Below are 27211 nucleotides of genomic sequence, written 5' to 3' on the forward strand. Positions count from 1 at the left end.
GGGTCAGGCTGGACGTTCATATCACACCATTTACACACAGTCACTCCCATTCTCTGCCTAGTCACAGCTTTAGCCCTGAAGAATATTAATTTTCTAAAGCATGATAACAACATCTGTCATTCATGCAGCATTTAACGTCTCGGATACTATTATTTCTGTTTTATTACTTAACCCATGTGCAACCCAGTTAATTTCCTAAGTCTGCCTCTCTTTTTTAGTGTTTACATTTCTACAGGGCTACATATAATGGTGTTGCTTTACCAACAGTATTTTATTATTATTATTATTGTTCATTTCTTTCCAACCCTGTGTTTTATGGGACCTATAACTGTGCTGTCTGTTTCAATGGCTAAGATGTCTGATATTTAGAATTTCTCTTGGATGCTATGAAATTACCTTCTCCCCTCATTACTCTGAAACAACTTCAGGTTTACTGACTTCAAAGTAGAACATGCTCTTTGATGGGATTTGCCATTAGCTTGATGTTCCTTCGTGAAGAGATACGACTCCAGTTCCTTGGGCTGGAGGTTGGTACCAGGAAGATCAAAGCCCCATAACTGATTCCAGGAAGGGCCAGTGGGCGGTGCAGCTGCCATGCAATCTGCTGGCACCATTAACTTCTGTAAACATATGCTGTTGGCCATAAGGGATTACTAGTAAAAAAAAAAACCCAAACATGCAGACAGATAATATATGACCACTGCTAACTAACTAAAAGTAATTTTTTAGAACAAGTGGACATCTACGTTGTCTTTTTTTTCCTTAGAAGAATAATTGTTCAAGTATGGTAATTTTATTTTTGTTGTTGACAATAATATAATCCTTTATGGCTTATGTTAATGATAGTTTCAGTATTTTCATTTGTATTTCCACTGCCCTGTTTTCTAGAATATTGCTTATAATGACTTATGATATCCCTGCCATGCAGCATCTCTTCCCATTTATTTATTTATTTATCAATGTATTTTTATTTTAAGGGGCAAGTTCTCGACCAGGCGCGGTGGCTCACGCCTGTAATCCCAGCACTTTGGCAGGCTGAGGCGGGCGGGTCACGAGGTCAGGAGATTGAGACCATCCTGGCTAACACGGTAAAACCCCATCTCCACTAAAAATACAAAAAATTAGCTGAGCGTGGTGGCAGACGCCTGTAGTCCCAGCTACTCAGGAGGTTGAGGCAGGAGAATGGTGTGAACCCAGGAGGTGGAGCTTGCAGTGAGCCGAGATCACGCCACTGCACTGCAGCCTGGGTGACAGAGTGAGACTCCGTCTCCAAAGAAAAAGAGGCAAGTTCTCACTGTGTTGCCCAGGCTGGAGTGCAGTGGCTACAGGCACAGTCCCACTGCTGATCAGCATGGGAGTCTTCACCTGCTTCATTTGGGAGTTGGGCTAGTTCACTCCTCCTTAAGCAACCTGGTGGTCCCCCGCTTGGAGAGATCACTGTTTGCTGCTAAAATTTGTTCAGACACTTGATCGTCATAGTGCACCCCCGGGGCTCCATCAATCCTCCCACCTCAGCCTCCTGAGTACCTGGGACTGCCGAACCCTAGTTTTATTAGCTTTTCTACACTTTGTTTATAATGATAGATTCATTATTCCTTTAAACTCTATGTGTTTTCACAGACTCCTGTCTTAGTCTATGAATGTATCTCTATTTTCACTTCTAGCCTGGGGATAGGTTGTAGGTTCTCCCAGAGTTGCTGCTCAACTGCAGAATAAAGCCATGAGCACAGACGGCCTTGGGCCCTTCTTGACTGGTTTTCCATGCATCTTTGCATGCTACTCTTCTTGCCACTCCTTAAAGGCTAACATTATCCACAGATTGGTTCTAGGTCTTTTATCCTGCTCCCAAGCTCTCTCTGCGCCTTTTATCCACTTCCATGAGTTTTCAGTAGCATTTACACGCTGGCTGATAACTTCCAAATATGTATCCGCAACCTAGCTCTGAGGAGCTCCAAACTCTGGTACCAACCTCTCTTCACTGGCCCTGTGAACACTTAAAACTCAGTTGTCTATCTGCTTATTTTCCATTGTCTTCCATCTTATAAAACGATACCAACAACCACCAATTGACTGAAACATGATTCTATCTCCTAAATGTTTTGAATTTCTCACTCTCCTTCCAGCTTAGCCTAAATGAGCACCAGCCTCCTAAATCAGCTGTTTGTCTCTGGTCTTGACCTTTCCAGTTTTTAGTCCACACAATAATCAGGATGATTCCTAGGAAAAACATGCACATTCGATTGTTCAAACATGCTTAAAGCCACACCCAAGACACTAGGATTGTTTCCCACAGTACTTAGAAAAATAAATTCCCTATGCTCTACTGCCTGTCCAGGCCTTCGAGGGCATCTCTCAAGAACAAAAGGGAACTCCCAGATTCTTATGCCAGAACCCTATGAGTCCTTGACGCATCTATCTCCCTTGCCCTCCATGTCCAGTGAATCACGAAATTCTGTATTCTTCCCTCCACATTACACCTTGCCTGATTTCAGCTCTCTCCAGCTCTACTACCGACTTAATCTAAACTTGGTGTCCCACGGAATATGGAAATTGCCTTCCAAGTTTAGGTCATTCTGTGTCTGCTCATAGCTGACATACTACATTATATTCTCCACACTGCAACTCAAGTTACCTTTTAAAAATGCTGAACTAATACAATTATGTCCCTGTATAATACCATCAGTGGCTTTCCATTATTCCTAAAATAACATCCAGACTCCCAGCAAGGCCTGGAGGAGCTTGTCCCTGGATAACTCTCCAGTGCCACCTCTTGCTGCCATCACCTGCTACCTGTCCACTGTCAATTGTATCAAGCTTCTTACTGACTCAAAGCCTTTATGCCTATGGTCTCCCCTCCTTGAAATGCTCCTTCCCCATGTTCTCAACTGGCTATTTACTCCTCCTCCTTTGGATCTTAGTTTAAATGATGCTTCCTAGGCTGTCACTCTAAATTTGGTTCCTCATGATAACTTCCCAGGAAGCCTATAATATGATTTCATGTGGTATAACCACTTTTTATAATGTATCTGTATTTGTCTTATTTGAGGCCTAATTTCCTTTTTCCTCATTAGACTTCAGGCTACACCAGGGTAAGGTACATTCATTGCTGTAACATTAACAACTAATACAGAGCCAGGAACATACTAAGTGCACCATGGCTTTGCATTGAGTGAATGAATGAATGAATGAATGAAGCAATTCAGAAAAAAAAAGTCTGATAGATGCTAAATCTGAATAATGAATCCAAATTTCAGATATTTATTTCTCTCTTATACTAGCCATCCAGGTAAGGCAGATTTCTTAGAGATTTTATTGTTATAAAGTGTAGTATTAAAAATTATAATAACTCCAGTAAAAATAGCAAATATAAGATTTTACAGTTATGTTTCCATTCTTCCATCTGATATTTGATGCATCTTTATGTAGTAGAAAGGCAGTTATTAACACCCAGATATTCCAAGTGAGCAATCTGAGAAGACACCAACGTCCGGCAGTACAGGAGCTACAAATAATACCAGAGACAGGGAGAGGACTCCAGTCCTCTTACTATCAATTCCATGTTCTTGATGGGTAATAACTGCTCAGGCTTTATAAAGGATAATTATATTAATACTTGTTTTGATATATTGCTATACTGATTGATGGCAGCAACTTCTTTTCTCCTTTCAGAGAGATGGCATCAAGCCGCATTTTATTGTATATAAACATTTAGTTTTTGATTCTGTGCCTTCCCCCTTTTTATCGTGCCAGCTTTAATTATCCTCAATTTCAGAGTTCTTTAAATCACTCCACTGTCTTTGATATTAATGCAAAAACTAGAACAGTCCTCTTCCTGTTGTTTTCTCAAATGGTTAGTATCCTTTTCATCTCTTTAATTCCCAGTCCACTAGTGCAGATTTTAAGGGCTTACATTCCACTCCATCCTACTGTTTTAGTATTTTCACTAGGTAATACTCAAACATGGCTTTTGTCTGATTCACGTTTCTGTTAAATTGAGATTGGGCTTCTATTCCTTTGTAAGTCATGGCAATAATTCATGAAGTAAAAAGTATTGAAGGTTGACTTCATAAATAACCAAGAAGAGCTTGGTTTGCCACTTTTTTTGTCCCTCAATGGTGGAAAATTTGGTCAGGGAGGGCGTCCGGGAGTGGTGGATTATTTTTTTAAATTTTAATACTTGGACTATATCCCAGATAATTAAGAGAATTCTAAAATGTTCTTTTCATGAAGATTTCTTTTATAATGTCCCAAGTGAAAATAATTTTTATTACTCATAGGTAATTCTTCATTCATGCATTTTGTGTTACATTTTCTTATCACTTAGTCTTCAAATAGTTTTATATGTCATTCAGACTCTGTCTTACATAGCTATGCTATTACCAATCACTCCTCTTCTTATTCATCATTCTAGCTTCACTTATAATTAGGTTGAACCACATATTGCCAATTTTGTAGATCAAATACAGTTGAATATTAGCAGTTTCATATGGATTAACTGAGTGCTGTACTGTTTTCTGTAAGAACAACAGATGGCAAGTGGAGGTTTCCAGTAAAACAAAATAAATAGTGACTGGACAAAGGAGCAAATTTTAATTTCTCCCTTCGAAAATTTTACCTGTCCTTGATTAGAATTTGAGACATGGGAAATTTTTGTAACTCCTGAGATGGTCCAAGTTTGTATTGCTTCATTGGTGTGGTAATGAAGTACATCTCTAAAGTTCCTTTAATTGTTCTATCACTTTTTACATATACATGCTGTGCTACTTTGCATCACTGGCACCAATTCTGCACCTGTCCCTTACCAGTGCCTGTGAGTGGCGTATGCTTCCCTGCCCCCTGATTTTTGAGCCGGCCATGTGACTTGCTTTGGCTAATCGTAGGCAGAGTCCAGTCTATGGTGTATCCACTGTCGTCTTCTGTGTCTACCATTACCCTGATACAAGCATGCCTGAAGTATGAATTCCAGTATAATGAAGAGAGATACATACTTTACATATTTTGAAGCTGTTTCATTACATGCATATAGATTGGAAATTGTTTTATCTTCCTTAAAATTGACTTTTTATAATTATGAAATATCCTTGTTTATTTCTAATAATGCCTCTTGCCTGTAAGTCTGCATTCTCTGATGATAGTACTGTATAGCTATACCAGATTTCTTTTGATTAGTGTTTTCATGGAATATCTTTTTCCATTCTTTACTTTCAAACTTTTTGTCTTCATATATAAGAACTCTTTCTTTATTATTTAAACCCAGTCTGTAAATCATTGAGTTTTAGTTGGTGTATTTAGTCCACTTATATTAGATGTAATTACTGACATATGTGAAACTGTAGATGACATGTTACTCTCTGTTTTATATTTGTTTCACTTGTTTTATACTCCTTTTTCTCTCCTCTTCTTTTGGGTTAATCAAGTTTAATTTTTTCAGTTGTTCTGCTATTGTTTGCTGTTTTAATTTTGTTCCCCTAGGTACTTGAACTACTACTTTTATCACTTTCCAAACAATACTAGGATTTAAGTACAACTTATATTAGTTAAACCCCTCCCACCTGTGTGCTTATGTTGACATATTTTAGTTTCATACATACATGTGTATATGTGTACATATATTTTTAAATCACAAAATTTAATATTATAATTTTTTGCAATCAGTATATACTTCAATTTACTCACATATTTACCTTGTCTGCATTTTCATGCTCTTTCTGAATCAAATTCTTTCAGCTAGAAAGACTCCTTTTAATATTTGCCTTAGCCCAGTTCTACTGGTAATAAATTGTCATATAGCTTTTGTTTGCTTGAAAATTGTCTTTATTTTATATGAATTTTTGAAGGCTATTTCAGCTTGCTGGAGAATATGGTCTGTAGTTATTTTCTTTTGGCCTTTTACAAATTTCTGTTGTTTTCATGATGTTTATTAAGAAATCAATAGGCAATTGATTTTTGTCCTATAAGGGAAATGTGTATTTTTCTTCTGGTTACTTTTGAGAATTTATTCTTTGTCTTTGATTTTCAGCAGTTTTACCTTTATGTGGCTATTTTAGTTTTCATTGAATTTGTCCTCTTTGGATTTCACTAAATTTCCTTTTTCTATGAATTGATTATTAGATTGGGTAATTCTTCACTGTTATTTCTTCAAAATATTGCCTCTGTCTCACATTTCCTTTCCTCCTTTCTGAGACTCTAATTACATCTGTCTGAGATGTTTGTAACTTATTTTCTTTCTTTCTTTTTCTCCCTCCCCCGTCCTCTCTCTTTCCCTCTCCTCTTTCATCCTATCTACGCTGCAGTCTAGATATTGTGTACTGCTTTATCTTCTATACTACTAATCAGATCTTCTGCTGTGACCAATCTGTTGTTAAATACGCCAATTAGTTATTAATTTTAGTTATTGCAATTTTCAGTTTCAGAATTTATATTCATATATTCTAGTGAAATTCCTTATCCTGCTATCTATTTTCTTGGAAATATTAATCACAGTTATTTTAAAGAGTTTTAGTTATCTTCAATATCTGGATTATCTCTTGATCTTTTCCATTGTCTGGTTTTTGTTTCTGTTTTGATGTCTTGATAATTTTGGCTGAATTCTGGACATTTTTGACAAAAATCTGTAGAGGCTAGAGAAGACAAAATGATCCCCCAGAGAATTCCCAGCCCAGCCTCCGATAGGCTTCTAGATGAGGCACAGATCTTAATTCAAATAAGCATTTAGCTGACTCAGTGCAGCGCCTCAGTCCCCATGAGGCCTAGTTTATATCTTATATCTAGAGTACAGTGCTTCAGTTGTCCCAACTGGGATTTGAGGGCTTTTACCAAAACGTTTCTTTGAAAATCTCTAAATTCTGCCATCTGACTCCTAATTATGATGAGTCTACAGCGACCCTACTTCGTGACCCAGCCTCAGAGCTGTCCTGTTCACTTTCTGCTTGGCCACCTTGTCTCTTGTCCATTGCTCCTTGGGAGCTGACCAGTGCTTCAAAGGTAAAAGCAGAAAGAGTGTTCTGAGCTTTTCTTCTAAGATCTTTACATTGTCGAGTCCTGGCCGTCCTAGAAGATCTTTAAAACTTTCAAGAAGATTATTTAAACTTTATTTGATACACATTTTCTACTTGTCCTTGGTAGGAAGTGTAATCTTCTGAATGTTTGCTTGTCATAACTGAAAATATAACTGCATTTCTTTTAATGCCATGGGAAATGTATTGAAGAAAACAAAGTGTGTATGATTTTTTCATATAATAATGTGTTTATAATGCAATGTACTTAATATTTTGGAAAATTACTTTTCTGTAAAATACTAAAGTGCTAATTAAATTTCAGCAAAAATTTTTAAAAAGTAAATAAAGTTGGTCACAGTGGCTCAGGCCTGTAATCCCAGCACTTAAGGAGGCCAAGGCAGGCAGATTGCTTGATTGCCTAGCCTGGGCAACTTAGCAAAAACTCCATCTCTACAAAAAAAATACAAAAATTATCTGGACATGGTGGTGTGTGCCTGTAGTCCCAGCTACTCAGTAGGCTGAGGTGTGAGGATTGCTTGATCCCAGGGAGGTCAAGGCTGCAGTGAGCCAAGATCATGCCACTGCACTCCAGCCTAGGCGACAGAGTGAGACCCTGTCTCCAAAAAAAAAAAAAAGAAAATGTTTTAATAAAAAAGTAAAATAAATAGAAACCCAAAATAAGATGAAAAAGTAAATCCATGTCCATCAGAAATAAGTAAGTTGAAGAACTGGAATGTGAACCTACTCACAGAGGATTCCAGACTCTGTGTAGTCGACTATTTATCTTTACCAGGAAATGGGAGAAGAAGAAAAGAGAGAGGAAAGACAAGAAATAGAGAGGAGAGATCATGCATGAAAATTAAAGAGAGAGATCAAGGCCTTTACTGAGAATGTAGAACCAACGCCTGTTTTCCCTAAGTTCCTGTTATTAGGCCCAGAAGGAAAGAATGTATGTGAGTGAATAAAGGCAAATATTTCATAGGAAAGCTTTGTGTATTCACCAATTGCAGGATTCAGTATTCTTATCCTCCCCAAATTGATCTACAGAATCCCAGTACATCTATTCTGACTTATGATTATATTAAAATGAATCATCACTAGTCTTTAGAGAAATAAAAAAAATCACAATGAGGAACCACTATACACCTAGCAGAATGGCTAAAATTACAAAGAATGAAAACACCAAGTGTTTGGCAAAGCTATGGAATTCTCATACATTGCTGGTGGGAAATGTGAAAATGATACTATCACTTTGGAAAACTATTTGGCATTCTTCTAAGCTAAATATACACTTAACATATAACTCAGCAATTCCACTCCCATGTATTTACCTTGGAGAAATGAATGTATATGTCAACACAAAGATGTATGTGTGAATGTTCCTAGCAGCTTTATTTATTAAGTTTAAACCTGGAAATAGTCCAAATGTCTATCAGCAGGTAAATGGATAAACAAGTTGTCAAGCAGTTGAATACCCCAAGCAATAAGAAAGAACAGACTGTTGATATATGCAACTGCATGCGTGTATCTCAGAAACATTACACTTAGCAAAGGAACCCAGACACAAAAGCATACATACACATTATACAATTCTATGAAATTTTGGAACTGACAGAACTAATCTGTAGTTAGAGAATGTAGATCACTGGTTTCCTGGGTCTGGGTCTGTGTGACAGTGTTGGGGGTTTGATACAAATGGCAATTAGTGAGTTGATATGAAATTGCCTATACCTTGATTTTTTGGCAATAACCTCAGTATATGTATTTGTTAAAACTCATTGAACTGTAACCTTAAATTTATTAAATATAAATTATAACTCTATGAAAATGATATTCATGAAAATGATATTCATGTTTCCATATTGGAATTGTGGGGTTTTTTGTTGTTTTTTTGTTTTTTTGAGAGTGAATCTCTCTCTGTTGCCCAGGCTGGAGTGCAGTGGCACAATTTCGGCTTACTGCAACCTCTGCCTTCTGGGTTCAAGCTATTCTCCCACCTCAGCCTCCTAAGTAGCTGAGATTACAGGCGTGCACCACCACACCACCTGACTTTTTTGTATTTTTAGTAGATGGGGTTTTACCATGTTGGCCAGGCTGGTCTTGAACTCCTAACCTCAAATGATCCACCCACCTTTGCCTCCCAAAGTGCTGGGATTACAGTGTGAGCCACGTGCCTGGTCCCATATTGAAATTAGTATTCAATTTATTTAGAGAGTAAACTGTAATTTGCCCATTATCCCTGATAAATCATCCTGAAGCCTCCGTGCCTCACAGCTACCTAGTTCACTTATTAAATATGCAAACCCCTGGGTCTCACCCACAGAAATCCTGATTCCTGGTCTGGTTGAGGCTCACGTTCTAAAGTCTCCAAGTGATCACTCCTAGTCGATCTGAATGAGGGTGGCTGATAGAACACTTTAAGCAAATTTCTGTGGAATAGTGTTTTTTTTTTCTTTTGTAAGACATCAGTGTTTGCACCCTATAGAATCTTGCTGTTTTCAAACAATATTTTCCTCTCATTGTTGATGTGTTTCCCCTGAAAAGGCGGTACGAGGTAAGATGGGGATGACATGCCTGTGCTTAGAATGACAGTGAAAAGCAGAAAAGTAGTAATGAGAAGCCGGAATTAAGAGTACATTCTGTGTGTGGAAAATGTGAAAGGAGGCCAGGCGGGGTGGCTCATGCCTGTAATCCCAGCACTTTGTGAAGGTGAGGCAGGCAGATTGCTTGAGCCCAGGAATTCCAGACCAGCCTTGGCATCATAGTGAGACCCCGTCTCTAGAAAAAAATTTAAAAATTAACCAGGCATTGTAGTGCATGCCTGTAGTCTCAGCTACTTGGGAGGCTGAGGCTGGAGGATCACTGGATCCCAGGAGTTCAAGGCTACAGTGAGCTCTGAAGGTACCACTGCACTACAGCATGGGCAACACAGTGAGTCTCTGTTTCTAACAAAAGTAAAATGTGAAGGTAAAATACGGTATAAGGAAATAAGGGAAAAATCAAAATTACTTATATCTTAGCTTTTCAGAGACTTCATACTTTGCAGGAGTCTAAAGCAGGTAGACTCCTTCCTTATCATTTCTTATAAATCATTCTGACCAAATGCCTGTTTACAGAAGCATCACAGTGAATGTGGCAGAAACAATCATATTTCAGGATTATATATCCTCTTTTCTATACTGTGGGCTCCTTGAAAGTAATTCATTGCCTTTTGCATTTTTATCTTTCACCTAGCATATGGAAGGCTTTCAGTGAATATTAGCTGTATGAATTAGGACATAACACATTTTAGCAAAATTACTTCTGACGCAGTTCTTCCTAGACATGTGAATATTTTGTATGGCAAAATTCTTTATCTTACAAGAATTAGCATTCGGGAATTTTGTGAACACATCTGTCCTTAGCTCTTCCAGTATTCTTTGAGGAAGCGTGGCGAAGACATTATAATTGCACCAATAATCTTCAAGTATCATTTTAAAACTCTCATGGTCCTCTAACACAAGAAAATGAGACAGACATATTAATACTTCTGAGTAAGATTTAGGTCACCAGTGATTGAAGTGAGTCAGCCCAGGAACCAGCTGGCTGGCAGAGAAGGAGCTGTGTAACTGTGGATGAACAGTTGTAAATCTCTTCTTCCTGATGGAAACTGAAGATTTCCTAGGTCCTTCAGAACTTAAATCTGCTATCATTTTAAGCTGTCTACTTTCCCGTAAATCCCCTATGTGCTATTTTAAACTAATTTCTACCTCTTTTCTCTGTCCAGTGCCCTGACAATGATAATGAGGCAGATGTCCACGGGGGGCACCCCATATGCCCAGCACTGTTGTAAAGTACAAATATTAACTCATTTAACCCTCACAACAACCTTGTGAGAGAGGAGTGTATGTGTTCTCACTTCACATATGAGGAAACTGAGGCACAGAGAGGCTATGTAACTTATCCAGGATGGAACCAGGTTTCAACCCACGCAATACTCTAGTATACCAGAAAATGTAGTTCCTGGTCTAATGGTGACAAACTAACATGTCGGGTCCACATTGCTAATAGTGATAGTGATTCAGCAGTCAAAACTATAATCTTAATTAATAAAGCTAATAATTATAAACTAAATTCATATAAAATTAGAAAAGCACTTCCTACTTTAAACCACGAGCTAAGTTTTCTTTATTCATTTTGGATAGCAAGGCTTTTATTCTGCAAACTTTGAGGAACATTGGATTTTATTGTAAACAAAATAAGTGACATTAATTTTCCAGTATCCCACTACATTTCCTATTTATAGAATTGAATTTCATACAAAGGATTTTTTTCCACCAGGTTTCTGATAAAGATTATATTAAATGTGTTACTGGAATTATTTTATTTTAGTGTTTTATTCAAATATATATTGTAGGGGAATATTTGTATTGATTGTGGCTAGGTAGGATAACTGTTTTTTTCTTGAGACGGAGTCTTGCTCTGTTGCCCAGGTTGAAGTGCGTGGCACAATCACTGCTCACTGCAGCCTCAACCTCCCGGGCTCAAGCGATCCTCCGACCTCACCCTTCCAAGTAGCTGGGACTATAGGCAAGTGTAACCAATCTTACCATGCTGCTCAGGCTGGTCTCCAACTCTTGGGCTCAAGTGATCTGCCCGCGTCAGCCTCCCAAAGGGCTGGGATTACAGGCATGAGCCACTGCACCTGACCAGTTGGGAGAACTTTTCTTTGCTCTTGCAAGTGTTTTAAAATGCTAAAAGTATGACTTTTGTGGACAAGTGGGAAGAGAGGTTACCTTTTAACATTACTTCTAAGCACCAAGACTTGAAATTTTTCTTCTCCAGTGGGAGGATCTTATTCAAGAGGGACTATGTGGGAGTTGTCCCTCTCCAGTGCTGATCTTGGCGAGCTCATTAGTGTTGACTTACTGATCTCAATGCTTTCCATCCCAAACATCGTTTTTTGTTTCATATTTTTATTTATTGACTTCATGAATCATAGTTGAGTGTTTTATGCTTTTTAGAAAGTTTGAATTTACAATTCATTCGTCTGTTTTTATTTTAAAATATGCATAATGAGCTATAAGTATATTGTTAAATTTCTAGATACAAGCACTAGCGGTTACAATAAAGAGAAAATCAAGGTATTAGCTAAAGGACAAAAGAGTTTCAAGGTCATTGCTTTATGTCTCTTTTACTTGATACGTTTTTTTACTATTCTATTTGCCTGAGGGAAACATTCCAGGAAATATACTTCACATGCCTTAGAAGATCAATACTGCTGTTGGAGAGTAATAGTAAACATAGACTGAGAAAAAGAAACGTATGGGTTGCAATAATCCAGAAAAAAACTTTTTGGGAAGACAACATTTTTTTGTTGGTCAACTAAAAAAGATAGCTCAAATATTAGCACTTTCTTTAAGCAACAAATAAAGACATAATAAAAACTGAAGTATTAGGGCATTGCTAAAAATGTGAAAGTCTGTAGTCAATCTTTTTCAAGTTACCCTTAGTTTATGGCCATGGAATAATAATCTTAGATATCTTCATTTACATTTGACAGAGAGTTTTGTTTTTTTCATGAACATGCAATAAGTTATATAACAAGGAATAATTGTTTAGTTTACACATATTTTATTCAGAATGTGTTTATTCATCATGCAGTTGATACATTAATTCCTTATATTAACCCAATGTGAGAAAATCAAACTTCTAAATTTTAAAATGATACATAAAATAGACAATTCTTGAAGTGTAGTTTATTATATATATTTCAGATAATGTGAATGAAATGGATAACAATGCAAAAAGTACTAGTAATATTTTTGTGAAATTAAATATAATTAAACAATTAATGCCATCTTATTGACTTGAATGACATCAGCTAGTCAGCTTCAAATAGTTTCATATTTCACTGGGTTTTCATGTATCTTCATTTATTAAATAAATATATTTTTCAAAGGACAATTGCTTCTTTTTCTTCTTTTTACTTTTGAAAAAGAGATTTTCTGGGTAATATTAATTTCTTCATGTGATTTTTGACAAATATTATCAAATATTATTTTATATTACTGATAAAACAACTTGTTTTTTGATGAACTGAACATACGTGACATTTATAGTGAATTATAAGACCCTGACAGAGTGCTGAGAGAGTGTGGCAGCATTGGAGTTCTGACAAGCTGCAGCAGGAAGAACCAAAACAGAGGTGTTAAGGCCATGCTGTCTCAACAAAGCATCCAAGAAAACAAAACTGCTGTGTCTTTATCAGTCAGAGCTCTCCAGAGAAACAGAACCAACAGGATGTGTGATGTGTGTGTGTGAGTGTGTGTGTAGAGTTATTTAAGGAAATGGCTTACCTGATTGTAGGGACTGGCAAGTCCTAGGTAAGAGTTGATGTAACAGCTGGAGTCCAAAGGTAGTCTGGAGGCAAAAGTCCTTCTTCCCTAGAGATCTTCAGTTTTCTTTCTTTCTCTTACAGCCTTCAACTGATTGGATGAGGCCCACCCACATTATGGAGTTTATTTTACTCAATGTCTACTGATTTAATATTGATTCAATATTTAATATTGATTACCTCTAACAAATAGCTGCACAGCAACATCAAACAGGCTGGTCTCAAACTCCTGACCTCAGCCTCCCAAAGTGCTGGGATTACAGGCATGAGCCACCATACCCAGCCTAATATAGTAATTTTTATTATGCATAAAAAGTTATAAAGTAAATATGCCTCTTGGGACATAGTTGTTTCATTTTTATATGAAATAAAATAACTTTCTATTTTTACATGGAAATCAGAATGCATGTGTCTCATGTGATTTTGGTGTTATTATTCACAGGAGACCAATTATTTTGCAATGGCAATCCCTAATGATCTATTCCCTAGTCAACTGGAAATACTTCCAAATCAGTTAATAAACTTCTTTCAATGTTTAAAGTTTGAAATATCTAAGCTGGGGTTAAAGGGAAAGCTCCTGTTTAGTTGTCAGTGTCTCTCAGAAGCACATCATGGGAATATTCATTCGTATTGTTGTAAAAATGTTTTCTTTCCTGTTTTGTGCTGGAGGAGTTGGCTCATGGGTTGCAGGACCAAAACCTGAAAACATCTCTGACTCTGTGTCACCAGGCCACACGATGAATACATCACTTAGGTTAGCATGAGAAAAAGGGAAAAACAGCTGTGAAGCCCATGAACTTTCCAAGAAGGTAAAGGAGAAAAAAAAAACAAAGATGGGTTTGAAGTCTTAAGTTCTACTATGAACAGCACCATGCTGAGATCATAAAAATGAAAAATACCATCAAGATACATGAAAAAGGAAACACCAAAGGGAACAGTGATAACAAGACTCCACAGAGCACAGCTTCCTTTGACAAGATGAAAAAGAAATGAAAAGAGGAAGGAGATAAATGGAACAGCCCTCTACCTAAAGTTTCTGTCCGTGGAGAAACTGACATTTAAGTGCTGCTCAACTGGAAAAAGAAAAAAGACCCGGTTATTGAAGTTGGCTTTATTGGAGATGCGTTACTCAGATACAAATGCGAAGATGTGTTTGGCCAATAGGCATCCATGTCAAGAAGCCTAACCTAACACATTCTGAACATTAAGCTACCTTTTATCTGCCAGTCCTTGGTGTTCAGAAGAATCCCTCCTCCTCACCCTAACTTCTATGCGGCTATTTCCAAATATACTGTCATTGAGGCGAATACGAGTGAGTTGGGCCTTATGACACAAGGAGACAAGACTATTTGAGGAAAATAGACACAGGTTTTCATATACATTTCATGTTATTCTGAATTCCTGATGGGTTCACTGATGGAATTATTGAGTATAGCCAATAAGGAGAACCGCAGTTACACTGGTATTTCTGGGTTCCGGATATCATCCTCAAGAAAACTATTTACTAATTACATTGAATGAGGTTATTAAAATGTGTAAGGTTCACACAAAAACAAAAAGACAATTCATTCCAAATTGTGCATATGGATATATAATGTTATTTATGGGAATTCCATTTTGAGAATTACTACAATTTTATGTGTTCTGTATAAAAACAGGAAAATAGTTGTTCCAATATATAAAAGGAAAACATTTAAAAATATATTTTGTTGGCAAAATCAGTTGCCAGAATTCATTCAGTCAACTACCAAGCACTCCTCTGTGGCAAGAAGCCCTGCCTGTCTGGTGTATGTAGCAGGCAGCTCCCCGTGTAAATGATGAGGGCAAGAAACATGCAGCTGATAAAAAGATAACATGTAATAGTCTAGTGATTACATGTGTACTACGGATCAGCGCCAGTTACTTGTAAGCTTTTGGTATTCAATTCATTACAGCAAATGTTTTCTTTTTAAATTTTCTTCTGCAAATGTTTTCTTGTAATGAAAACTATTTCCCATTCAGCAGAATTACAAAAATAGTCAAGAAGAAATGTTCTGATTGATGTATGCAGTTATAATGTATATTAAAGATTATAATAAAATGATAACTGAATTATATCCATTTCTAAAGTATATTGTGGCAGAATTTTTTTTAAACATGATATCTTTTTGAAAATTGTTTTACCGCTGGATCAGTGTGGTTCTTAAACTTGGCTTTATCTTGAAGTCACCAGAGGAGATTCAAAAGATACCATTACCTGGATCCACCCCTAAGAGATTGGGATTTTAATTGGTCTGCATCTGGATTTTAAGAGCCTTTCTGGTGACTCAACTGTTTAGCTAGGTTTAAGAGCCACTACCCTAGATTATCTGTCTTGCTCCAGTAACATTCTTTTTCTAAAATCATATATAATATAGTAATGGAAATAAATCCATGGAAATTCCAAGTAAAATCAGAATTGCTGGGGTTTTTCTCTGGAACTGAAATTCCTATGTGTGAATAATGCCGAAGAATTGCTTATTCCTTTCACCAGCCAAACAAAGCAAAACAAAAAACATTTAAAACCCAGTAAGATGGTACTTGACTTACCAGATATTAAAACATACTAAAAACTGCCATACTAGAATCAGTATGGTAATGGATAGGAATAGAGAAGTCAGTAGAACAAAGTCGAGATCTCAGAAAGATCCCAGTTGATGTGCAAAGTTGTTAGTAACAAGGACTGTGGCACAATTCAGTGGAACAGGGATCATTTCATAAATTCTGCCAGAACAAACAAGTGTCCATAAGGCAGCAAATAAGAATGATCACTATCTTATACACACTAAGAATATATAAATTAAGGAGGAGGAGAAACAAACCACAACAATCTTAAAGAAAATCTATGAGATTGTAGGACCTAGGGTAGTATGAAACTTTCTTAACAAAGATTGGAAACTCAGAAGCTGTAAAATACAATAGAGACATAATTGACTATATAAAAATCAATGTTTGCATGGTAAAAATACTATATGCAAACATTGTATATAACTATTAGATCTGAAAAACATTTGGAAGACTGTCAAATATAACTTTCCAATAGCTAAAAGTATGACCCATGCAAATATCAAATAAGCATGTGTCAAAGATTTAGTCAATTCATTAATTAATGAGGGAACCAGTAAAATAATAAGCTGGTTCAAAGGATATTTTGAGGATTGTGTAGGGAAGACCAAATGTTGCTCAGGAGAAAGACAGAGTATGAAAATGTCCTGTTCTTTGCTGTATCCTCAGGGCTAGCACAGGGCCTGGAAAATAGTTGGCACAGATTAAACTCCTGTTGAACTAAAATTATACTAAGACTCCTTTACTAATGCTGAAGAAGTAGAGAAGTGGAGAATTTCTCACATACACACAGAAAGCCACATGGACGTCTGCCCAATTATAATAATACTTATCCTGAAAGAGAAGATAAATGTCATAGATTTCGGCTTTAGCAGGCAAACTAATTTATAAAATCCTGGATTGATAAAAAGCCTTGTCTTTGTAAAATCTGGCTTTAATTAGATAGAAGCACCACCTGTAAGGCTGTTCAATGTGCTCTTTTGTTTTATTTATAGGGAAATGTGTCCTTCTCATGTCCACAGCCACAGACTGTCCCTGTGACTTTTCTGAGCTCCAGGAGTTATCTAGCTCTGCCGGCCAAGTCTGGGGAGGACAAAGTGTCTGTCACTTTCCAATTTCGAACGTGGAACAGAGCAGGACATTTGCTTTTCGGCGAACTTCAACGTGGTTCAGGGAGCTTCATCCTCTTTCTTAAGGATGGCAAGCTCAAACTGAGTCTCTTCCAGCCGGGACAGTCACCAAGGAATGTCACAGCAGGTAACAGTTGTATTCCCATAAACCTGACGTATCCACATGAAATCATTTGGTAATGAGTGAGTGAGTGAGGCAGTGAGATGCTCGATGCCCCCACTAGAGGAAGAAATTGCTGTTTCCTTTTAGACCGTTCCTGTGTGGCACACACAGCCACCACTAAAGTGTTCTTTTGACCAAAATGACTATATATGAGAAATATGAAATGCATATTTCTACAGATGTACCTTCCCATATACAAGGAAAATATGTAATACCCTTAAGCTCCATTTCCTGACAAACATATACCAGCCTCCATCCCAAAGAACTAGGGTCAGGACCTCATGGAACAGACAACACCCAGGGGCATGTTCCTCTCCTGTCCTTACTTCTTTCCCTTCTCCGCCCCGCCTCTCCTCTTAGGGTCTGTGCACAAATATTCGATACACAGTAGGCAATTGATAACTATCACCTTATAGTGAAAGATGCTGGCAAATACCAAGAGTTCTTACTCTTTTTTGATGGCTGATTAGTTTTCTGGGATAGCCTAGCACCCTGGAACAATCTCAGCTCCTCCACTTACTGCCCTTCTGAAATGCAAATCACCAAGCCTCCTAAACCTCAGCTGTTTTCACTTGTGAAATGGTAACTCTCAGATCTCCTTTGCAGGGAGAACAGTAGGAAGGAAGTCTGATTTTATTAGCATAATGCCCACCCCACACACAGGCCTCTCATCCCCACTCTCCGTCAGGGCTTGTTTTTGTTGGGCAAATGCTTTGCCATCCCTGCTAGGTTAGGGGCTCAAATCCCACAAGGCCGGACTGAGTAACAGTAGATGGGAACTGATCTCACGTGCAGTCCGATGTGGGCACATGTGTTAACTACAGAGCTGCTGGATTATAGTGACTGGATTTGCACATGGGAGGAGCGCTGGGTCCTAAATCAACATTGTGCCTAAACTGGCATCAGAACCAAATGGGGGCTTTAAAAATAAAAAAAATTTAAAAAAAAAAGCATGATCTGAAAAAGAAGAAGGCACAGATGAAGAGGCTGACTTCCGCTTGAGACCAGGGGATTATCATGCTCAAAAAAAGATTCCTTTTGGCTGTAAGAGGCACACGTGACTACACTGCTGTTAAATGTTGTGGTATGAAAGCAAGACCTGTGAAGAAATTCAGAGGGCGGGGGCTTATCTCACAAATAAGATTTTTTCCAAGAAAGGTTAAAATTGTGACCCACACACAGATACAAAATGAACATATGTCAGAGATTTTCTTTAACTCATTAATGAGAGAACCAGTGTTAGGGAAATAATTAAAGATGAAATTGCCTACCAACATAGTGAATCAGTTTCCCAAGGTAGAAAAGAAATAGTCTTATTACAGAATAAGTATTAAGCCAGACTGTGATGCACATTTCAGGCAATCACTAATGTGACTGCAAAGACAAATTTCATCCATTTATGTAGCCAGACAGATACAACCCATTACATGTTCTAAAGATAAAGGACAACTTGTCCTCAAGTAAGAGGACTTGACAGCACCGTTTGCTACACAGCCCATCTTATATTCACGTGGTAACTGGGGAGGCACACTCCTTTATGCAAAGGAAAACTAAACTCCTTCATGTCTCTTGGACAAGTGGGTAGTTACAACTTGGAGCCAGGCACCTACATTAAGGAGACAGGAACACTACCTTTCTTGATGTTTACATTTCAAAGAAATGTCTCCAAGGTCCTCAAGAAAAACATTCCTGGAAACAAGAAAGAGTCTAAATAAGGTTTTTTGTTGTTGTTTTTGTTTGTTTGTTTTAAGATTTTAAAGATGTACAAGTTTTCTGAAAGAAATGCTCTAAGGAAAAAAAGTGAGTGAAAGTGTGTATCCCTTTTAGCACTAACAAAGTTTGTGTTTGTTTTGGTTTGTGTTTACCCTTACACCAGTAAGGCCAGTTTGAAGAAGTACCACACATTTATAGTCAGAAAGGAGATGCTGAGATGCAAACCTAGCAGAACTTGTCAATATCCACAGGGAAAGGCAAATCCCTTCCCTGTACACACTTTGCATCTCTGTGGACAAGCATTATTTGCATTATTATCAATGTTCTGCAAGTTAACTTCTGTCACTACACAGCTGTAAAGTAACCCAGTCCAAGATGATGGTTTACAATCCTGTAATGTCAGCTAATCTTTCCATTGAAAATACATCCAGTAATCTCTTTTGCCCATTTCAAAGACTGCCCTCAATTTTTTTCCTACAGTAGTTGGTTCAGCTTTACTGCTGATGAGTTGCATATATTCTGGATTCAATGAGGTGCTGAGCAAGCACTTCATCCAGTTCTGGGTTGCACAATAACTAGAATTAAATATAATTAAAGTTCTTAAATCTCATCAGGATTTTGCTTTAGCTCATGCCTTTGTGAGTATGATATTTTGCCTCTGCAGTTAAAATGTTGTAGTTGTTAACAAGAGATCATCTTCATACTCAAATGTGTTTAAAATAACATCTATGTTGTGGGCAATTAATTTAATAACTTCTCATTAAAATATAGATTCCACTGTATCTGATTTTCTTGTGCATAAACTATGGCCAAAGGCCAAATACAACCTAATAGAAAACAAAAAGGAAACAAATGTGGATGATAGACATGAAAACAATTACACAAAGATCTGCTTTTATTTGTCAAAAGACATTCTTAAGGAGGGCACTTTTTGCAGTTATAAAAAGAACATGTCAAAGATTATGTTTAACTCATTAGTTTATGAGGGAATCAGTAAGATGTTACAACAGGTTCGAAGAATCAAAGATATATAAGCAGTAAGCTGCAATGATTTTGCATATAATGTAAAACTGGCTTATTCCATGGGATGGGGTAGAAGAACCAGGAAGATCAATTGTATTTCTACCAGACGAAATTCATTTGCATGTCTGTGAACAATAATCATTTGCCTGCTTTCAATTTTCTGCAATTCCCAGGGTGATAAAAGAATTCAAAGAAGGTAAAAGACCTGCAGAATCATGTAAGCCTCGAGACTGTGTTTAGAAAATGCCTACTTTTACGTTGAAGACATTCAGAATCTTGGTTGATTTTAAAGAATAATTTATTTCCTTACACATTATTATTACTTCTGTTTCTGTTTCATACATCACTGAAGGTTAAAAGGGAAAGCTAAAATATTAATGTTAATTTTTAATTTTTAAGAAGTACTACATTTGAAATGCTAATAATATACTAACTTCACATAAATGCATGTTAGGAAGAAAAATAAATCAAGCACAGAGTCATTTTAATAATTTACAGGTTTCCTGAGACTATCAAGTAAAATGTTAACTTTATAGAAAAGTTTCTATTAGTCTAAAGTTTATTGTGATATATGTAATTTCTGAAACAGTTTTGATTTTTGCCTAATTTTAAACTTCAGTGTAATGTTAATTTAATAGGCCTCATGAAGCTAATCTTATTTTTAGCCCACTTCTTGGCATGTATCTTTGACATATTACCAGGTAAAAGAAAACACAGAATAACTCTAGTGATTTTAAATACCTTAACATTTAAATTTACCATCAAAGACAATTCATTATGTTACCAAATTATTTCATAAGATTAATTTCATAATTACTACTAAGAATCATAAAATAATGTGGATGTGAATATAAATATATAAAAATACTCTACATATATAAAGTACACCTCCAGTTCTTTCCTAAGCATTTTTTATCAAACATAAAATGTTAGCCTTTATTTTATTTTATTTTTTGAGACAGTCTCACTCTGTCACCAAGGCTGTAGTGCAGTGGTGTGATCTCTGCTCACTGCAACCTCCACCTCCCGGGTTCAAGCGATTCTTGTGTCTCAGCCTCCCAAGTGGCTGGGACTATAGGTACATGCCACCAGCCCCAGCTAATTTTTTGTATTTTTAGTAGAGATCAGGTTTCACCATTAGCCAGGCTGGTCTCAAACTCCCGACAGGTGATCGCCCACCTTGGCCTCCCAAAGTGCTGGGATTACAGGCGTGAGCCACCATGCCCAGCCAATAATAACTTTTTTTTTTTTTTTTTTTTTTTTGAGACGGAGTCTCGCTCTGCCGCCCAGGCTGGAGTGCAGTGGCAGATCTCAGCTCACTGCAAGCTCCGCCTCCTGGGTTTACGCCATTCTCCTGCCTCAGCCTCCCGAGTAGCTGGGACTACAGGCGCCGGCCACCTCACCAGGCTAGATTTTTGTATTTTTAGTAGAGACGGAGTTTCACTGTGTTAGCCAGGATGGTCTCGATCTCCTGACCTCGTGATCCGCCCGTCTCGGCCTCCCAAAGTGCTGGGATTACAGGCTTGAGCCACTGCGCCCAGCCCAATAATAACTTTTAAAAGATTATGTCTATAATCATAATGTGTTAATTCAGAAATACATGAATATATGTTAAAGATTTTAATTAATCAATGAAGAAACCAGTAAGATATTATAGTCAATTCAGAGAAGAATTCAAAGTACTACACATACAGGCAGATAAGAAATGCCAAAATGAATTACAGACAGAAATGAAATGGTCCAGTAACCAACTGCACCCCACCAGGCACAAGTCATTTGCATTTCTATGGGTACAAGTCATTTTGCATTACTATCAGTTTTCTACAATTTACAGGGCTGTAAAATAGCTCAGACAGTGAAAGCGGGGTTTACCTTAATTAATGGGTGCAGTAAGCCAGACATCCAGTGATCTTCCCCCCCATTTCAAATCCTGTTGCATCCCATAAGTATGTACAATTATTATGTGTCAACTTTTTCTAAAAAAAGCTTTTCACAGTCATTCTTCACATATTTTTTAATCAACTCACTTTCTTGATTCTTGTAACATATTTTTGTTAAATTCAGTGAAGCAAGTAAGTTTTGCATTTGAAGATTGAACCAAACTGTGTTGTTTTTAATCCCATCATAAAGGCTTCTAATGTTTATGTTTGATAATTAAATTCTAGTTCCTTTACGCAAATTATCAAAATTTATTATAGTGATTCTTCAGAAAGTAATATTTTTATTCATGCATTATTGTCATAATAAATGAAATTTTTAAAATTAAAAATAGATGGTTAATTTTTTTTTCAGTGATATATCATCAACATGTAAATACCACTCTTTGACTTATTCAGTGATCTGAATCAAACTGTTTTCAAGTGTTTACAGAGCTCATAATTTAGAGTTGTCTCTGACTGATTATATTTCCTCCAGGTGCTGGATTAAACGATGGGCAGTGGCACTCTGTGTCCTTATCTGCTAAGTGGAGCCATATGAATGTGGTAGTGGACGATGACACCGCTGTTTAGCCCCTGGTGGCTGTGCTCATTGATTCAGGTGACACCTATTATTTTGGAGGTAAGAGAAGGCAACTGAATGACAGTGGCAGTGGAACCACTTTTTATCTTTATTGCTTTGCATTTTAACTCTCTATTCAAATTTATACCAAGTTAATACTAAGAAATAATCTATCCCTAGCAATGAAATTAATACCTTTTGAGTTTGTAAGAGAGAGCGCCAAATCCTAGCCACTAGACCACCAGGGAAGACTTGAGTTTGTAAAAAACATGAAACATTTAATCAATTTTTCTTCCCAATACAAAAATAAGTATCTGCAGAAAGTTTATTTAATGTTTAAATAACTTCGTATTTTCATTTAACATTAAAAGAAAATACATTTGAGCTACATGTAGTAAATAAGTGGAAACTTTCAAACATCAATATCATAATCATGTATCTACAACAGATAAATCCATTTTACTTCTAACAGCTTGTACAAACAAAACAGATCATATTGTCTAAAGTCATTTGTCTTACATAAAATATTACTTATATATTTAAGTCTACATCTATATCTATACTATTGAATCATTAGTATACAACTCAATTTGTAGGTAGATAGATGAATAAATATTTTTACATGGAAAAGGACTAATAGGAAATATCATACTGATTATGAAGTACTTTCACAACATTGACAATAATAAATATTAATAAGAGAGAGGCATATTAAATGAATCCAGTGTAATTGATGTTACACTGGTGCAAAGTACTGAATGTTTGCTTCCCCCCACCCAGATTCATATGTTGAAATCCTGACCCCCAAAGTGATGGTGTCAGGAGGCTTTGGAGGGTAATTAAGTCAGGAGGGTGGAGCCCTCATGAATGGTATTAGTGCCCTTACGAAAGAGGCCCAAGAGTACTCCCTTGCCTTTCCTGCCATGTGAAGTTATAAGGAGGAGACTCTGTTCTGTGAACCAGACACTGCATCTGCTTTGCCTCAAACTTAGACTTTCCAGCATCCAGAACTGACAGAAATAACTGTTTGTTGTGTAAGCCACTCAGTTCATGAGATTCTGCCCAAACTGACGATGAGAACTCATACAGCTAAAGAAATGGAAACAAGTGGATCTTTTGATTATAAAGGAAGTTTGGATTTTTTAAATTAAAAGAACCACTAGGAATAACAGCAAAACCCTGCTATGTATTTTTTAATTAAAAGAACCACTAGAAATAACAGCAAAACCCTGCTATGTATTCTAGAATGCTCCTGTGAGCCCAAAGATGAGGCTTATATATCTGGAAACTACAGTTAAAAGAAATAATCATGTGAGAAAACTTGTCACATGGGGGCATGGATGCCTGTACATTAAAGCATTCTGTTATCATCCCATATCACTACATATATGATAAGAAAACTTATTCTCAAGTAAGAAAGTTTTCAACTAGGTAAGAAATTCCATGCTGGACACAGATATAGAGAGCCACTTTGCACTGTACCTAAACACTGAGGTGTTACGGAGGTAACTTAATTACTTGTAATTCTTACTGGAAAGGTAAATATATTCAACCTTTCTTAGTAATAAAAATTGAATGTAAACAGAAATATAGATCTAGTAATAGAAGACTTGCGATATACATACAGTCCTATATATTGCATTTTACCTCATCAGTACTTGTGGTGTTTCACAAAGAATATGTACTTTTCCAAATATACAGTCACAGACATTCAAAGACTTCACTGAGCTGTCCTCTGGCACACAGTGTGTATTTAAATTATTTAAGAAAATTAAAATGGCCTGAGGAATCTCTGAGCAGACAAAGCCTTGTAAGTGGCCTTAACTTTGCTTGATTTACCAATATAAGCAAAGCTTAACTTGAGCTATTTCTTGTAAATGGCTTTAAAAAAAAAAAAAAAAAAAAAAGTCAAACTTAAGGCTAACCAATCAGAAGCCACCAATTAACTTATATAACTAGAGACTTTCCAGCAGGATCAGCCAAGTAGGGCAATTGTATAACTACAACCAGTGAAAAATCTGCTCCTATATTTACCTTACAGAAGCTGGCCCTTTTCGTTCCCTTGAAAGGGTCCCTGAACCAGTTCCCATTTGAAGCTGCTTCAGCAGTGATTGATGAATCACTGTTAGCTCAAATCAACTTTTGTGCCTCCATTACCTTTTATTAATGGATACATTTATATCTCTAGTTGGATGCTTTTTCCTCTAAGCAGACACAGAGTAACCCTAAAGAGCTTAAGATTTTTAAAATTTCAAGGAGTTAATGCCTTGATTTATCTTGAGTGGATGATAACATAAGGAGTCCTCAGAAAAATATAGCCATGCCTGCCAACCTTTTCAGAAGAGCGAAGTTAGCTTAAGGAATAATCATCAGTCCTAGGTTGTCAGTGATCTCAGAAATTCCATGTGCTGAGGATGATGCCATATTAAGGGTTTCCAAGTATGAGTACCAAGATAGCTCCTATACCTGCTCTCAGCCATATGTGGTATAGACAATTATCTCTAACAAAGTTTTTCCAAACCAAGTAGAAAAAACAGTAAACAGAGCAGAGATTTTTTTTATTGGGATGGGACTAAAATCTGTCCTTCCTTTAGGATGAGGGCTAAAATCTGCATGACAGAAACAGGTGACAGAGTCTGATCCACACTACTTTGTTTTCACAACTGCTAGCCCAGATGGAATAGGTCCAGAAAGAAACTACTGTATAAGCAATAGAAAATCTCAAACATTATAGTCTTTGACAATGTATATTCATATATATTTTCCCATTTCCTTCAGAAAATACGTGATGCTTCTCTTGTTTTTTAAACTTATTTTAGGCTCAAAGGTATACATGTGCAGGTTTGTTATACAGGCAAATTGCATGTAATGGGGGTTGGTGTATAGATTATTTCATCATCCAGGTAATGAGCATAATTATTTCATCACCCAGGTAATGAGCATAGTACCCAGTGGGTAGTTTTTCGATCTTCATCCTCCTCCACCCTCCACCCTCAAGTAGGTTGTGGTGTCTTTTCTTTCCTTCTTTGTGTCCATATGTACTCATTATTAAGCTCCCACTTATAAGTCAGAATACATGGTATTTGGTTTTCTGTTCCTGTGTTAGTTTGCTTTGGATAATGACCTCCAGCTCCAAAGGACATTATCTCATCTTTTTTTATGGCTACATAGTATTCCATGGTATATATATACCATATTTTCTTTACACTGCCATTGATGGGTATTTAGGTTGATTCTATGTCATTGCTATTGTGAATGAACATACACATCTATGTGTCTTTATGGTAGAAGGATTATTATTCCTTTGGGTGTGTACTCAATGGGGTTGCTGGTTCGAGTGGTAGCTGTTTTAAGTTCTTTGAGAAATCACCAAACTGCTTGCTGCAATGACTGAACTAATGTATAACCCCCCAGCAGTGTATAAGCACTCCCTTTTCTCCACAGCTTTACTGGCACCTGTTAATTTTTTGCCTTTTAAATAATAGCCATTCTGACTGGTGTGAGCTGGCATCTCGTGGTTTTGATTTGCATTTATCTAATGACTAATGATGCTGAGGGTTTTTTCATATGCTTTTTGGCCATGTGTATGTCTTCTTTTGAAAAGTGCCTGTTCACATCCTTTGCCCATTTTTTAATGGAGTGATTTTGTTTTTTTTGTTTTTGTTTTTGTTTTTGCTTGTTAAGTTCCCTATAGATTCCAGATGTTAGACCTTTGTCAGATGCATAATATGTGAATGTTTTCTTCCATTCTGTAGGTTGTCTGTTTACTCTGTTGATAGTTTCTTTTGCTGTGCAGAAGCCCTTTAGTTTAATTAGGTCCCATTTGTCAGCTTTTGTTTTTGTTGCAATTGCTTTCAGTGTCTTCATCATGAAATCTTTGCCATGTCCTATGTCCAGAATGGTATTTCCTATATTTCCTAGGTTATCTTCCAGGGTTTATAGTCATAGGCTTTATTTTAATTTTTTTTTTTTGAGACAGGGTCTCACTCTGTTGCCCAGGTTGGAGTGCAGTGGCACAATGCACCCTCAACCTCCCAGGCTTAAGAGATTTCCCCGCCTCAGCCTCCTGAGCAGCTGGGACTACAGGCACGTGCCACCACACTCAGCTAATTTTTTATTATTATTATTATTTGTAGAGACGAGGTCTCGTTATGTTGCCCAGGCTTGTCTCAAACTCTGAGGCTCAAGCTGTCCTCCCACCTCGCCCTCCCAAAGTGTTGGGATTATAGGCATGAGCCACTGCACCTGACAGGTTTTACATTTTACTCTTTAATCCATCTTCAGTTGATTTTTGTATATGGTGTAAGGAAGGGGTCCAGGAACTGTTGATGGTTAGCCAGTTATTCCAGCACCATTTACTGAATAGGGAGTCCTCTCCCTATTGCATGTTTTTGTTGACTTTGTCGAAGATCAAATGGTTGTAAGTGTGTGGCATTGTTTCTGGGCTCTCTATTCTGTTCCATTGGTCTGTGTGTCTGTTTTTGTACCAGTACTGTGCTATTTTGGTTACTATAGCCTTGTAGTAGAGGTTGAAGTTGGGTAACGTAATGCCTCCAGTTTTGTTCTTTTTGCCTAGGATTCCCTTGGTTATCCAGGCTCTTTTTTGGTTCCATATTAATTTTAAAATAGTTTTTACTGGTTCTGTGAAGAATGCCATTGGTAATTGGATAGGAACAGCATTGAATCTATAAATTGCTTTGGGCAGTATGGCCCAATATGGTTAAAA

At 37.0% G+C, this 27211-nt stretch overlaps 1 protein-coding gene across 2 annotated transcripts in view; it reads left to right on the plus strand.

Annotated features, from left to right (window-relative positions):
- Positions 1 to 27211, plus strand: part of ZNF484 (zinc finger protein 484) — a 143323-nt gene that overhangs the window by 18313 nt on the left and 97799 nt on the right. For both annotated transcript variants that reach the window (XM_037998646.2, XM_037998647.2), the window contains exons 3-4: positions 16953 to 17214; positions 22402 to 22545. In XM_037998646.2, coding sequence (XP_037854574.2) covers positions 22480 to 22545 — 66 coding nt within the window. In that variant the 5' untranslated portion in view covers positions 16953 to 17214; positions 22402 to 22479. The remainder of the gene's footprint in view (positions 1 to 16952; positions 17215 to 22401; positions 22546 to 27211) is intronic.

This window comes from Chlorocebus sabaeus, chromosome 12, assembly GCF_047675955.1.
Source record: "Chlorocebus sabaeus isolate Y175 chromosome 12, mChlSab1.0.hap1, whole genome shotgun sequence".
Lineage (NCBI taxonomy): Eukaryota > Metazoa > Chordata > Mammalia > Primates > Cercopithecidae > Chlorocebus > Chlorocebus sabaeus.